The sequence below is a fragment of the Entelurus aequoreus genome, linkage group LG13 (assembly GCF_033978785.1).
Source record: "Entelurus aequoreus isolate RoL-2023_Sb linkage group LG13, RoL_Eaeq_v1.1, whole genome shotgun sequence".
Lineage (NCBI taxonomy): Eukaryota > Metazoa > Chordata > Actinopteri > Syngnathiformes > Syngnathidae > Entelurus > Entelurus aequoreus.
In genome coordinates, this window is record NC_084743.1 from 28,433,880 (window position 1) to 28,451,001 (window position 17,122).

General features: G+C 39.1%; 1 protein-coding gene across 1 annotated transcript in view; it reads right to left on the bottom strand.

Annotated features, from left to right (window-relative positions):
• The window catches only part of LOC133663276 (low-density lipoprotein receptor-related protein 1B-like), an 872,326-nt gene extending 862,997 nt beyond the window's left edge, over positions 1-9,329 (bottom strand). Inside the window, 1 exon segment of the mRNA XM_062067630.1 lies at positions 9,056-9,329. Within this exon segment, the coding sequence (XP_061923614.1) occupies positions 9,056-9,320 (265 nt within the window). The 5' untranslated portion in view covers positions 9,321-9,329.
• Between the last annotated feature and the right edge of the window lie 7,793 nt (positions 9,330-17,122).

Genomic DNA, 17,122 nt, shown 5'->3' on the forward strand with positions numbered 1-17,122 from the left:
TGCAGTTCACTTGCTACTGATGAGCCACAAACGAGCAGAAATTGATAAAAAAAAGGGCACATGAAAATAACAGGTTCAAAGCCATGACAACTTGTTCTCCAGACAAGAATTCTATTTTTTGCCGTGAGAAAAGACAACATACCTGCAGCTAACGCCTGCTGTGCGTGTTGTTCAGTGGTGGGTGGTGTTTCACTACAGTGTTCAGATTCCGGTTAAGGTGCGGTGATAACATAACATTTTAGATTGTTACTGTGACCGATTTAGTAAATACGATGACTTAAAACCTGAACAGAAATGAAAGAGAGACTTTTTTTTTGCAAACAGACGATCCGACATCAAAACATGTTAAGACATGTTCACAAACCAAACAACTGAAAAATTTAGCAAAATGATATAAGAAAAAAAAAAAATTAATTACTAATTAATAACATAAGACTTGTATTTAAATGACCATTTTTAAAGACTTTTTTATGAAAATACATGCATTATCGTTCATTATGAAAATAATATAATGCTGTCATATTCAACATTCCATATAAGGTGCGCACCTACACAACTGCGCATTGTTCACACGCCTTCTGCGCACAGCAAATCTATGCTGCGCACAAAATCAAATCCCATCTGAACTATAAACAAAATAAACATATGAAAATTTGTTCTGTATGATTTTGCAATGCAACTGTGAGTAACGGGTGACGGCAAGCGGCCACAACAGACAAAACGATGTTCGTCAACACTGTTAAATTATTACGTCTGTAGAGACGCTTTAAAGAGGGCAGGAATTCCACCCATCACTTTATCGGGCAAAACTGTTTGTCGGCCGTAACCTCAACAAAAACATAGTAAAAAAAAACTCTATACAACAAAACTGGTCATTGTATGCCGTACAAACCAGACTTAAACCAACTCTTTGTCATCTGTCATATCGACAGCAACCGTTCTCTCTCACTTGCACTAACTCACCGCGCTTACCGCACTTCACCAGTGATGCATTTACTGCCACACAAAAAGTCGAATAACTCCAACACCACACAAAGTGTCAATTCCAGATCGTTACACTATGACTCCCCAAACAGATGAGCTTATTCGACTGTCCTTTATTACGAAGGTTAATTTGTCGTATGGATATCAATCATGGAATTACAGAAATGCTAATAAAAAGATATATTTAGCGGAATGAATGTGATCTCTGAAAGGGGTACAAATTATTTCCAAAGCTGGAACCCCACCTAGACATAAAACACTATAGCACACAGGTCATGAAAAACAAGATTGCATTAGTTATATTCATTTAAGTGGGCCAAATCACTTATATTACAAAAAAAATTCATGAAAATGACTGATAAATGATAAATGGGTTATACTTGTATAGTGCTTTTCTACCTTCAAGGTACTCAAAGCGCTTTGACAGTATTTCCACATTCATCCATTCACACACACATTCACACACTGATGGCGGGAGCTGCCATGCAAGGCGCTAACCAGCAGCCATCAGGAGCAAGGGTTAAGTGTCTTGCCCAAGGACACAACGGACGTGACTAGGAAGGTAGAAGGTGGGGATTGAATCCCAGTAACCAGCAACACTCCGATTGCTGGCACAGCCACTCTACCATCTTCGCCACGCCGTCCCTCATTTGATTATTAAAATATTAGGTATATTGGCAATCTGGGGGAAACCCTGAGTTGGTCAAAAACATGGCATGCTCACTTTATCCACAACACATGTATGCACGTAATGGACAAGTCAAAAGGAAAGCAGGTTTTCTATGATTTTATGTGCATTCCTACCAATTTCCCATTTCGGATCTTAAAATAATTTCAGAATATGATGGTAACGCTGACTAGCATTAACTCAAAAGTTATTGATTGTGTACCATCGTTGCCAAAATTGACAAGTTCACAAATGAATTGTAATGTCTAAGAATGTTCAGAATTTCCTTGGATCGTTGGCAACCAAGTAACGCACTGCCGTTCCTGGAATATCTTTAGAACCTTTATTTAACCAGATAAGAAAACCCATTGAGATCAAGATCTCTTTCACAAGGGTGACCTGGCCAAGAGGTCAACAGCACATGTCACAGAGCAGTTTCAAAATAAATACATTAAGACATACATTTTAAAATACATAAGAGAACTGTAAAACAACAGAGATTTACATCTTTAAAAACACAGGCACTGTGCAAACGTCTCTCGCTGTTTGTCCCTCAGGACAGAACGGAAGGCTCCAAATGGAAGTAGTTCTGTAAGTTTCAGTTTCGTCTGCAATTCATTCCATGCCATAGGGGCAGCAATGCCAAAAGCTCTTTTGCCAAATTCAGTCCGTACATGAGGAACAGTTAAAACATACAAATTGTTAGAACGTAATGCGTAAGAGCTGCTTTTTCTTTGTAACAGAGTACACAAGTATGGAGGTATTAAACCTAAAAGAGCCTTATAAATTAAAGTCAGCCAATGTGTGTATCTGCGTGCACTCAATGAAGATAAGTCTGACTTCATATACAGTTGACAATGGTGGGTGAGACTACGACAGCCAGTAACAAATCTTAGTGCTGAATGAAAAACAGTGTCCAAGGACTGGAGGCATTTAGATGAAGCACTAAAATAAAGCACGTCTCCATAATCAATTACAGGCAAGATAGTTGCTGTCACCAATTTCTTTCTGACTTTAAGAGAGAAGCAGTTTTTATTTCTAAAAAAGAAACCAAGCTTTACCCTAAGCTTAGAGACCAAGTTCTTAATATGGGCTTTAAATGAAAGCTCCTGATCAAGAGTAAAACCCAAGTACTTGTAATTTAAGACCTGCTCTATAGGGTTTCCATTTGATGTTACAATATTTGGAATATTTTCCAGTATATCCACACGCACGTGCATTAAAATCATTGCATTGTGTCAGAACATCAATAAAACATCACACAGTTGGGAGAAGCCAAATCTATTTTCAAACGTTTCTACAGTATAAGTGCTTCTGCACTGATAAAGAACAGATTGCCGATCGTAAAATAGGCAAAACCAGACGTCTCTACGTAAACATGAATAATTACAAAATATATGGTTATTTTGTTTTTTTTATTCCTGCTATTACTACTGTGTAGGACGTGTATCACCCAGAATTTGGTTTGCAGAAAAGTGTGGTGTATTTGTTATACTGTAGATGGATCTCTTTTGTATTGGAAATCGACTAATATGCAGAAATACACCAAAACCAGTGAAGTTGGCACCTTGTGGTCTGACGAGTGCACATTTCAAATTGTTTTTGGAAACTGTGGACGTCGTGTCCTCCGGAAACAAAGAGGAGGACACGATGTCGCCAAGATCAAAAGCCAGCATCTGTGATGGTATGGGGGTGTATTAGTGCCCAAGGCATGGGTAACTTACACATCTGTGAAGGAACCATTAATGCTGAATGGTACATACAGGTTTTAGAGCAACATATGTTGCCATCCAAGCAACGTTATCATGGACGCCCCTGCTTATTTCAGCAAGACAATGCCAAGCCACATGTTACAACAGCGTGGCTTCATAGTAAAAGAGTGCGGGTACTCACTGGCCTGCCTGTAGTCCAGAACTGTCTCCCATTGAAAATGTGTGGCGCAATATGAAGCCTAAAATACCCCGGACTGTTGAACAACTTAAGCTGTACATCAAGCAAGAATGGGAAATAATTCTACCTGAAAAGCTTAAAAAATTGGTCTCCTCAGTTCCTAAACATTTACTGAGTGTTGTTAAAAGTAAAGGCCATGTAACACAGTGGTAAAAATGCCCCTGTGCCAACTTGTTTGCAATGTGTTGCTGCCATTAAAGACTAAGTTATTAATTATTTGCAAAAATAAATTAAGTTTCTCAGTTCGAAGAATAAGTATCTTGTCTTTGCAGTCTATTCAATTGAATATAAGTTAAAGAGGATTTTCAAATCATTGTATTCTGTTTTTATTTACGAATTACACAACGTGCCAACTTCACTGGTTTTGGGTTTTGTAAATAAAATACCTGTTTAAGGAAGGTGTCCTCTTTACAAGCCGATAAAACATTATTACATTTAATAACTAAATACCATAGGTTCAAGGGTTTCAGGTGTTGACTTGTCGATTATCAGAAAAGTTGTTAGTGGCAGTTTTAGTGCACACAAAGGTTAGACGAGTGCACTAATGTTCACTAATATATATTAGTCATTAGCAAATTAGTCACTAATGGCATCTTTTGTGTAAACTAAGGATATTGTATGGTTCTTTTTCTAATCATATGTTTAATAGCACTCGCTAATGGGAAGTTTTGACAGGTGTGCAGAGGGGACATACTGTAAGCAACCAGCACTCATATTAGATATAGAGAAACGGGGGATGGTTGGGGTGGCTGAACAGACTGAAGAAGAATTCTCACTGGAACTCTAGTAAATGCTCAGATATCAGAGCATATTTGGGCAGAATCATTGATAATGAGAGTAATTTTCATTCTTAAAATAATTTTTAAAACGGGACTCCAGCAAAGGGGTGGTGCTTGAGCAATGGTTAGTACTACTACTATCTACTTAACTAGTTATTTACTTTTTGAATACTTAATACTAGTATTGTATGTGAATGTATTGTATCTAATAACATAGTTCTGTTGTAGTTGTAAAAAAAAAAGAGAAAAAAAAGCCAATACCGTTAAAAAAAGGCCAATACCAAAATATGTCAAAATACCAAATATCAGTGCCAATAATCGGTCCGTCTCAAATTGAGATGAACAATGTCAGCTACAGGGCTAGTTTTGAATACCTAATTAAAATAAAAATCTACAAATAAAAATCGAATAATATTTTGTATTATTTGTTATTATTATACATACTTTATGTTCTGCACTATCAGATCCCTTCAATTGAGTATATATGAGTTTCAAACTTCCTTAAGCTTTTTGTTTTTTGTTTTTGTTGCCAGTTGGTACTTATCTGGTCAATAGGTGTATTGCAGGGCAATTTAATTGGCGGCCAGGGGCCAAATCCGGCTCCGGGAATGACTTACCGGCCCCCGAGTTCAGTTCAAAAACATGTTTGCAGCAACTAGAATGCTTGGGCTACTGTAAACACATTGGCAGATCCTTGCATCGGCATTTTAACCTTGTTAGCAGACATAGAACACTGAGGTCCAAACTTGTGATATACATAACTGAGGCGTTCCTCAAGGCATCCTTTTAAGTCCTCTCCTTTTACGCCGTTACACATTACCTAAAAGGAAAGGTTTCCCTTGAAAAATTCCAAAAATTTGCAGATTTCCCAGAATTCCAGGTTTTCCGGGACATTTTTCCCATTCAAAATTAATTGGCCATTTTTCAGACTTCCACCATTTCCACATTTTTCAACCTATTCAAACCATTCCACCTTCAACACATTCCACCATTCTGGAATTGCAAACTATCATGTTTCCAAGTTCAAAAAAATTCCAGGATTTTCCAGAATCCCTGCTTTACCAAAGCCCTATTTCCACCCTTTTTTCTGGTGACTACTCCTTCCACATTTTTCAATGCATTTCAACCGTTCCACCATCAGGTCAAAAAACAATGTTGTTTTTTAAACTGGAAAAATTCTTCGGTTTTCCTGAAATTCCAGGAGATTTGTGTAACCAAGGTGTTGCTGTAGCTTGTTTACTTCACATGCAGTCAACAGTAATTTGTTCAACTTCTTCAGTTATACTCGTGGTGTTCCTCAAGGTTCCGTTTTAGGTCCTCTCTTTTTCATCATTTGGGTTATTAAACTCACATTTTTGCAGCTATTTCCTAAAAACACGAAAGGGCTGTCATCGAGATGATCTTTGACTAGCTTTTTTGCACAAGGTTTTTTAAAAACAGCACGGCGCTCCTTTAACGCTGACAAAATCAAATGTCTACTGCAGAGGACACTGGTTCTCCGGAATTTACAAAAAAACAACTAATAGTGACGGGAGAAGCCAAGCCTCCTGGTCCTTAGCTTTCTAGAAATTAGGCCCCCAAAACAATTTAGTTGAATATTATGTATTGCATATCAAATACATTTCATAAGAAACAAAACACGTTCCATGGACAATACAAATCTGTGAGAGGGCTCTTCAAATACTTTAAAGCATGTGCGGCACAAAACACAATCACAACACTTGGCATTGAACGTAACAAAGACCGCTACCACATAGCAAATTAATATCAAACTAATTAGGCTGACAAGCAGCTTTGCTGTTGCAAGCCGTTATCATTAAGGTCCATTTAGACAGCACTCAGAGAGCTCACATTTATTTTCCGATGCCAAGGAGTAAGGACAGCTTCAGTGCCTCAGCTCTGCAGGTGCACAAAGACCCAAAACCGAATGCGGATATTAGAAACGTGTCTGTGAGGGGCTGTGATGAAAGTACAGTATCTCTATGCAACTTTGCAGTTTACATACTGTTTTGTCGTACTGGCTCAGAGGAGACGACAGAAGGCATGTAAATTCTTCATTTTGATTCAAGAAACACTAATAAATCTCAACACTCCAGTGATGATAACAACAACAACAAAAACAAATAAAACTCCAGCATTTTGGGAAATTCCAAAGTGCTCTTGTATCCCTTCTCAGAGCCAAAAACATCCTCAGGGATGAAGCAGTTTACATCTTTTCATTTCAGGCACAGTAAGAGAGGTAAACAGTATTTTATCTTATTTCTTTCACCTTTTGTGATTGCCAGGAAAAACCACGCACACAAAAAACCCTTGCTCTCTTTTTATAACACCGGGATTTAGGACAGGCAAAGGTAGTCTTGGCCATATTTGAAAAGGGAAAAAACTCTGACAAAAGTGACCCGCAGGCTAGAGAGCAACATAGGTCACAACATCATTAACTCCAGCAGACAGTTGTGTTCTCAATGCGGTGGTTTTATTTTTGTGTGTGTGCATGTGTGTGTAACATCCGTTGTCTGTTTTTTTGTTTCAGATAAGTTAATATAATCTTGATGAAAATTCAACAGTAACTATGATCATTTGTTTTATGATACAGTTTTCCCACTGCAAACTATATTTGTCTTAACAGTCTGCATCAAACATATAATTTTATGGGGTTTTACTCCGTATATCAATTTGATATTATCTGTCGAATCTCATGAGTACAAGCTCTAAATGCTCTTTAACGCATATGCTTCTTTATTTATTATTTAGATTTTTGACATATGAGGAGCAAAACTCTAAAACTTTCAAGCATTTGTTTGGAGAAGTACACAGTATTAGTTTTTTTCTTCAGATAAAAATGGTTGGAAAATAAAGAAACAAAACAATGCTGTATAAGTCTCACTGTCCCAAAAATGCTCACCTAAAAAATAACTTCAATAGAATACAAATAAATAATTGACTTAATTACTAATAAGGCATTGTGCATGTATGATTATCAACATAAATGTTCCTCTTTAGGAATTAAATTAATAAAATAATTATCGAATAAACTTTATTTAATGCTGTTTTTCTGGATTGTATTATTATTATTTGCATTATGTTGCTTTTCCTATAAAGCTACCACAGATAACAGGGGATCAAATACTTATTTTCATTGCTGTACTGTGTGTGTGTGTATGTATGTATGTACGGTCTGCATATATATATATATATATATATATATATATATATATATATATATATATATATATATATATATATATATATATATATATATATATATATATATACACACACACAGTATATATTCAAATGTTTTGCATTCTGTCTCTCTGTTACTATAAAGCTATACCAAAATTAGTACATGTCATATAATATAATATCTTTGTAGGGTGGCTTACAACATCAGCAGGGATTTGAATACTTACTTCACTTACTGCAATATATATAAATCATATATATATATATATAAATCATATATATATATATATATATATATATATATATATATATATATATATATATATATATATATATATATATATATAGATATATATATATATATATAGTTAGTTTGGTTAAGTTAATTATTATTTTTAAATAGCTTCTGGAGTGTCTTTAAGTACTAGTACCCCAACTTGAGAACCACTGATTGAGAATATAGTATACTGTAAGCAAATGTGTGCAAGTTTTTGTTTGAAATTAAATAACACTGGGTGTCTACACAAACACATGTAGAATAATCTGCACTATTGTAATCAGTGCAGATTATAATAATAGTTGTACAAACTTTATTTATTGCTGGGGGGGGAGGTTCTGGATAGTATTATTATCCTTTGAATTCTGTATAGCTAACACAATTAGCAGGGGATCAAATACACACATTGTATATATACATATATATATATATGTATATGTCTCGTTATTTTTGTTAAATGTTTTATTTTTAAATAGCTTCTGGGGCGCCTTTAAGTATGAGTGCCCCCATTTGAAAACCACTGATTGAGATACTGTAAGCAAATATGTGCAAGTTTTTATGGGTGTCTACACAAATACATGTAGAATAATCTGCACTATTGTAATCAGTGCAGATTATAATAATAGTTGTACAAACTTTATTTATTGCTGGGGGGGGGGGGGGTTCTGGATTGTATTAATATCATTTGAATTCTGTCTATGTCAGTTACTGTAGAGCTAACGTATACATATATTTTTTTTTAATTTTTTTTTTTTATTAATAGCTCCTGGGATGCCTTTAAGTCTAGTATCCACATTAAAAAAAACATTGTACTGTGGGCAAAATATGTGTTATTGTTGGAAATACGGTTTATTATATTCTGAATAAATGTACAATTATCTGCACCAGCATAATCAGCAAAACAATCTGCAAAAATGAGGCATCACTTTTAACAAAATGCATTGCACAGTTCCACCAACACTGAACTATACAGCAGTCGGATCAGGTGCCGGATCCACAACAATATGAGCTAAAAATGCACAATTAATACACAAATGTGACTATAATGCTAATAATCGAGAGATTATGCTGCGTGAAGATGGCAAAAGAAGCGCACAACTCTTTCTCATCATGCATGTTCCAACACCACACAGGTGCTCCATATCTGCTCATTTAGCCCCAATGTGCGCACAAGTTTCGCGTACGGTCGGTCGGCCGCCCCCGGTTCTTTCTTACCTTTCCGCTCGTCCGCCACTGCCGAGGGCTCGGTGCGTGGAAATAATCCCGAGAAAAGGGCTAAGAGGGCGAGAAGAAACAACTCGGACATGTTTTCGGGGAGCGGGCTGTCAGGAGCCCCGGCGCGTCTCCCTGTCCTGCTCCTTCTTCTTCGGGTCCAGTCTCTCCCCACCTCCGGTCTCCTCCGCCACGGGGTTGTCAAGTGCCGATACTCGGGTGATGTCCAGCGGAACCGCTGCAGCGCGCCACCCGCTTCCCGACGCATGCACACGGCGTTGTGCGGCCAGCGGAACAGGCGGATGGAAGAGGATGTGAGAGGGAAGGGGGGGGGGAGAGCGAGGGAGAGAGAAAGAGAGAGAGAGGAGCGGAGGGGCGGGATTGGAGAAGGATGAAGATAGAAAGGCTTTGCTGTCTTTTCTCAACGATTAAATGTCGGCAAGGTGGCGCAACTCGCCTGGAGATTCATCACGTTGGTCAGTCCGTCTGCTCGGACTGCATCCTATAACTGGCGAAATAGGAGTTCCGCTCTCCCACTCTCAAGCTTGAGTGCTCATTTCCGCAAAATTACACAATCCGCATACAAATACCGGGTATATTAAAACACGTTTAGGCAGGGGCGTAGCACCAAATTATGGGGCCCCCCATACATATCAATCAATCAATCAGCTTTATTTGTCCATTCTTACATGTACAAGACACATAAGAACTGAAATTACATTTTCGGCACAATCCCGCTAAGAGCAGACATACGTTACAGGGAGACAAGACGGGACCGCCAACGGATCAGCCTCACTTAGGCGCTCCTTAAAAAGGTGGGAAAAAGGTGACATTGGGGAAGGGGGGAAGTAAAAAAAAATATCAGTCTGAGGCTGGACCCTCAGGAATGGTCCAGACTGAGTCCGAGGAAAAAAACCTCACATAGCATGGCACACATAAACATGGTACATGTAATCACAACAACTCGCAACAGAGTCATCCAACAGGGCTTTGGAGGCCGGCAGCTGCTGTTGAGCGCTGCTCAGCCCCCACAACCCCGGAGGAATTAAGCAGTGGTGAAGGCGTTGATTTGGGGAGGGGTGTGTGCGTGCATGTATGCCCAATTAACTTGGGTGAGATGTTGGAATTGTCTTTATGGGCCGAGGCCGGCCCCAAGAGTTCAAGAGTTCAAGAGTCCGACCCAGGTGCTTTTGAAAAAAAGGGAAAGGTCAAAAGCGTCCATCTTTGAGGAGTCCTCAGGGGAGTGTTTTCAAACAGCCTGTTCCTCAAGGCCATTCGAGGGAGTCAAATCGTAGATTAAGATGTTGTTTTTTCTTCGAGCAGTCAAAACAATGACATTCCTGCTCTGTATGCTGGCTCTGACAATTCCAATTTATTCTTTCTATAACTTCATCAAGATGGAATCTACCTTGCGATTCAAATCAGCAATCGCTCCAGTCTGTGATCCCACAGCACGACCCAATCCTTCCATTGCGTTGAACAGCCTGTTGGCCCCTTGAGTGGCTGCCATCGTCTTCCGAATTTGACGATACACCAGAGCAATGCCCAGTCCAATCAGCAAATGCCCTGCGATCACAGCTCCAAATAGGTAGATGTCTTCCACGTCCTCGATGGAAAGGACTGAGAGGCACATGATTCTCCAAGTATTCCAGGAATCTCTCACGTACCCCGCAGCAATGGTTCCATCAGGGCAGCCAGGCTCCCCCGAACCTCTTTTCCTTGTCGAAAAGACTGTGTCAATTGCGTCGAGAGTCCAGTTGATCAAATTCATTTTGATGTTTAGATTTGAGGACAGCTCAAGAAAAGAGGCTTCAAAATAGTTCAGACAAGACAAAAACAAAGAGAGCAAGCAGGGAAGGAGGGAGCGGAGAAAAATGCGACCGCCCTCACCAGAGGCAAGACAGAAGATATAAAGCAGGGGTGTCAAACATACGGCCCGCGGGCCGGAACCGGCCCCCAAGGAGGTTCGATCAGGCCCGCAGGATAATTTGAAAGTGGAAAAAATGCATAAAAGACATGGAATTAATATTTTAAATTCGCTGCAATTCATGGATTATCCGCTAAGGGGCGCACTCTTTCCATCAGAGTAGAAGACAAGCCGCATCACTGAGACAGACTGAAAACAGCAGACGGTATCAATGCGCCATCTGCTGCTTGTTACGACGTTGTTAATACCTTGGTCTCTACCTCTCCGCTACACCCTCATTAGCCAAAATGTCATTATCCAAACTGAGAAAAGTAGATAAGGAGTGTAGAATTTTCAAAGAAAAATGGACCACGTCCTATTTATTTACAGAGATGCACGGAAAACCTTCGTGCTTGGTGTGTTTGCAACAAGTTTCGGTATTGAAGGAATATAATATTCGACGCCACTACGAGACTCATCACAGCGAAAAATATGACGGCTTGCAAGGACAACTGAGAAGAGATAAGATTAACGAATTGCTGGCGGGTCTGAGGAAACAGCAGTCAACTTTCATCCAGAGCCGAGAAGTCAGTGAAGCAGCGGTAAAAGCCAGCTACCTAATTGCTAGCGAAATAGCATTAGCATCGAAGCCGTATTCCGACGGTGACTTTGTTAAACGATGCATGATGAAGGCGGCTGAACTTGTATGTCCCGAGAAGCGACAAGCTTTTGCCAATATTAGCCTGACGAGGAATACTATAGCAGAGAGGATTTCGGAACTATCGGCAGATTTAGACAGTCAATTGAAACAGAGAGTTAAGTCATTTATTGCATTTTCCGTGGCAATTGACGAGAGCACTGACATCACAGACGTGGCCCAACTGGCCATATTTATTCTGTGAAGATGAATCCTTACTGTGGTGATTTAAAAAATGTGCACTTTAATGTTAGTCAGCAGCTTCAAAACAAAAGTTGTGTGATGGAATTCTACTGTTCATACAACTCCATAAATGTTCAGTATGTATTGTATGTGTATGTATGTTTCATGTATGAAGTTTACAGATTTACAGGACAGGCGAACACTTTCTTCATTACACATTTAAAATCACTCTCCTTAGTTTGTAAGGTGTACGCAGGGATTACATTTAGATTTTATATGCGTATGTGTAAGTGGTTTAAAAATTCCTTTCTTTAAAAGTCTCATTTAATCTTAAAGTGCATTACTATATTTTTCAGTACCAATTAAAGTTTTGTGCCTTTGTACAATCAGTGGGATCAGTTGCAATGCATATTTGTGAATGATAAAAGTAAATTGCACATTTGTCTAAGGAAATATGAGGTGTTTCATGAAATGTTTTGTAAAAGGATAGTTCATTAAATTTCAATATTTTCCTAATGTTCTTGTGCTTCTTTACACCAAAACAAAGGAAAGACATGATATTTTGATTATTTATAGCAGAGTATGGTATAATTTTAATGGTCCGGCCCACTTGACATCTCCCTAGGCCGTATGTGGCCCACGATGCGAAATGAGTTTGACACCCCTGATATAAAGGGACTACCATCCCACCTCAAAACGCAACCCATACACACACACTCGATAAGTTTACATGCACTAGTGCGGGGCCCATGTCCCACTCAAATAATAACACTGAATTAGTAATCTTACTTTTGTTTTTAATCGTATTCAATTATGATATCTCATCTACTTACAGCATACTTGCCAACCTTGAGACCTCCGATTCCGGGAGGTGGGGGGTAGGGGTTGATTGTGGCGTGGTCGGGGGTGGGGCGGGGGTGTGGTTGGAGGCGGGGGCGTGGGCGTGGTTGGGGGCGTGGTTAAGAGGGGAGGAGTATATTTACAGCTAGAATTCACCAACTCGAGTATTTCATATATATTTCATATACATATATGTATATGTATATATATATATATTTTTTTTTTATTATACATATAAATAAAATAAATACTTGAATTTCAGTGTCCCGGAGGCTATCCAGTAGATGGCAGTATTGTCCTGTTTAAGAGTGTCACAACATTGCAGTTTACGGCAGACAAACTGCTTTACGGTAGACGAAAACGTGACTGCTGTTGTTGTGTGTTGTTACCGCGCTGGGAGGACGTTAATGAAACTGCCTAACAATGAACCCACATAAGAACCCGCCCTCGATCATTCTACAGTTATAACGTGATTGGGCAGGCACGCTGTTTATATCGTGGGAAAGCGGACGTGAAAACAGACTGTCGCCGCTGTCCCCACTGAGCTGGAGGGGGCGTGGCCTCCAGCTCCGACTGAATTCCAGGAGTTTATCGGGAGAACATTTCTTCCGGGAGGTTATCGGGAGAGGCGCTGAATTCCGGGAGTCTCCCGGTAGAACCGGGAGGGTTGGCAAGTATGACTTACAGTTTACAACCTTTTCAAATGATTTGAAACCAGGTGTTAATAACGTAGATCCGGTGTCCCCAAACTACGGCCCGGCCCAGCGTCTCAATTTTTTTATTTTTTATTTCTCCTTTCTAATCAATTGTCTACCGCTTGTTACTCTCGGGGTCTCCTAGCCAATCAGGCAAATCATATTTTCAAAAAATGCATTTTCCCATCAATAACGAGACATCATCGTGCTGTTTTAGTCAATTAGTTTGTGAGTAATATATATATATATATATATATATATATATATATATATATATATATATATATATATATATATATATATATATATATTACAAACCCCGTTTCCATATGAGTTGGGAAATTGTGTTAGATGTAAATATAAACGGAATACAATTTTTTGCAAATCATTTTCAACCCATATTCAGTTGAATATGCTATAAAGACAACATATTTGATGTTCAAACTGATAAACTTTTTTTTTTTTTGCAAATAATCATTAACTTTAGAATTTGATGCCAGCAACTTGTGACAAAGAAGTTGGGAAAGGCGGCAATAAATACTGATAAAGTTGAGGAATGCTCATCAAACACTTATTTGGAACATCTCACATAGGTGAACAGGCAAATTGGGAACAGGTGGGTGCCATGATTGGGTATTAAAGTAGATTCCATGAAATGCTCAGTCATTCACAAACAAGGATGGGGAGAGGGTCACCCCTTTGTCAACAAATGCGTGAGCAAATTGTTGAACAGTTTAAGAAAAACCTTTCTCAACCAGCTATTGCAAGGAATTTAGGGATTTCACCATCTACGGTCCGTAATATCATCAAAGGGTTCAGAGAATCTGGAGAAATCACTGCATGTAAGCAGCTAAGACTGTGACCTTCGATCCCTCAGGCTGTACTGCATCAACAAGCGACATCAGTGTGTAAAGGATATCACCACATGGGCTCAGGAACACTTCAGAAACCCACTGTCAGTAACTACAGTTGGTTGATACATCTGTAAGTGCAAATTAAAACTCTCCTATGCAAGGCGAAAACCGTTTATCAACAACACCCAGAAACGGCGTCGGCTTCGCTGGGCCTGAGCTCATCTAAGATGGACTGATACAAAGTGGAAAAGTGTTCTGTGGTCTGACGAGTCCACATTTCAAATTGTTTTTGGAAACTGTGGACGTCGTGTCCTCCGGACCAAAGAGGAAAAGAACCATCCGGATTGTTATAGGCGCAAAGTTGAAAAGCCAGCATCTGTGATGGTATGGGGGTGTATTAGTGCCCAATACATGGGTAACTTACACATCTGTGAAGGCACCATTAATGCTGAAAGGTACCTACATGGTTTGGAGCAACATATGTTGCCATCCAAGCAACGTTACCATGGATGCCCCTGCTTATTTCAGCAAGACAATGCCAAGCCATGTGTTACATCAATGTGGCTTCATAGTAAAAGAGTGCTGGTACTAGACTGGCCTGCCTGTAGTCCAGACCTGTCTTCCATTGAAAATGTGTGGTGCATTATGAAGCCTAAAATACCACAACGGAGACCCCCGGACTGTTGAACAACTTAAGCTGTACATCAAGCAAGAATGGGAAAGAAATCCACCTGAGAAGCTTAAAAAATGTGTCTCCTCAGTTCCGAAACGTTTACTGAGTGTTGTTAAAAGGAAAGGCCATGCAACACAGTGGTGAACATGCCCTTTCCCAACTACTTTGGCATGTGTTGCAGCCATGAAATTCTAAGTTAATTATTATTTGCAAAAAAAAAAAAAAAGTTTACCGGGGTAGAGCGGAAAATCCCCTGAAGAGCAGAGAAACCTGCGAAACAGACTTGTAGGGATGAAATAGCCCTGTGTTTTTTCCTGACCTGTGGCCACCGAGTCAAAAAGTTTGGGGACCCCTGACGTAGATTATTATTTATTTAACACATAAACCTTAGGCTTAGGTCAGGCTGATTATAAAAATAAGTACTAACAATATACACTGCATAAAAGGGGACTAATAAATAATTGATGAGAAATGAATTTACAGACCAAATTAATAATATATGTTTCTTAACAAAACTGTCAATAACAGAGTGAAATGAAACAAATATAGGTCCTAACTTTAGCGCGCAAGAAACTTTTCTATGACTTTGGTGTAAAAGTGTATTACAACTGAGTACTGCTGCGGCCTTTACGGACTACAGCTGACAGCCAGATACTTTTTGGCGGCCTTTTAGGGAGCACTCACCGCCCAACAATGGTTAATAAAACACTGCACGACAAAACGGACAAAGATTGTCGGTAAACAAAATACAGTAGTACTATACCTCAATGTACGGTTGTGTGACGGAGCTCTTAAAGGACCCATAGCGTCCAGATTAGGGCTGGGCCATATGGCTGAAAACTGTATCAAGATATCAGAGTTTTATAAAGTATTGATATTTTTTATGACCTATGGAAAATAAAGACCAGAAGAAAAATATTTAAATGTAAACATTTTAATTTAAATGTTCTCTGATTATAACGCAGTGTGACATCATTTACAGAATTGGAGCCCAAATTTTAACACACAGACATTGCAGATAAATGCATGTACAACTTATCTTCATCACTTTACTGCATGTTTATGTCTCCCTGGATGATGGTTAACATCATAAGCAAAGAGTGTATATAAATAAGACACTTCAGCCTGTGTTTCCAGTAGGGCTGCAACGATTAGTCGATTTGTCGACAATAAAATTTGTCGCTGACAAAATTATATTTGTCGACAATAGTCGTGACGTCATCACTCGTGTTTTTCCAGGCGAAAGTGGGTCTGCATTGCCACTCGCAAAAACATTGCCAGTGATAACGTGAAGTGTGAGAACATTTCCTCTTATCCTGGTTAAAAACAACCTTGCTCATTTTGCAAAGCGGACCTCGTTTTTGTGGCAGTACATCTGTGATAAGCGAGCGTTCAAAGCGATGTCGGACATCTGGAGGGAGGAGGCGGTCTCAGCCTCGGTAAGAGTGTTAGCTTATGCCTTGCTGGCTGGCGAACAAGTGTGAGATTAAGTTGTGTGAAAAAAAACTTGAATTATCATTTCAGCCAAAGTCAATCAGCTAAACTTTGCCTACATCAATTTGAGTGCTTTTTAAAGCAGCGTCAATTTTGCAAGGCCGTAAAAAAGGGCACAATAACAAACGTGAACCGCGCGCCCGCAAACACACACTTGCACACGCACACACACACACACACACACACACACACACACACACACACACACACACACACACACACACACACACACACACACACACACACACACACACACACACACACTTGTATTTGTTACCTTCTTGAGACCTCTGAAAAATGCCTACCTCTTTAGGACCACCCTTTCTAGATATATTAATATTTGTATTTACAACATTAGTAATGTATACAAACTATGCAAATATAAAAAAGGTAAGCTTTTACGTTTTTTTGTTGTTGTTGAATGTTTTGTTTGTAATAGTTTTTTAATCTTCATTATTTACTTCAAGTTATTACAGTATGTCTCCATATACATATTCATTTTATTTTTTTAAGTAATCTTGGCTAAAGGGGGCACAGTTAAATTTCTTACACACACTTTTTATTTCATATTTTGACCAGAGGGGGAGCACTTTTAAAACCGACACACAGTCAATTTGAAAAATCCCCTCTTTTTGGGACAACCCTAACTTTGATAGATTTCACCACCAGGGGTGCAAATGAGATATTCTGTATTAGATGCAATGGTTTTCCGTATTGGGACCATGATT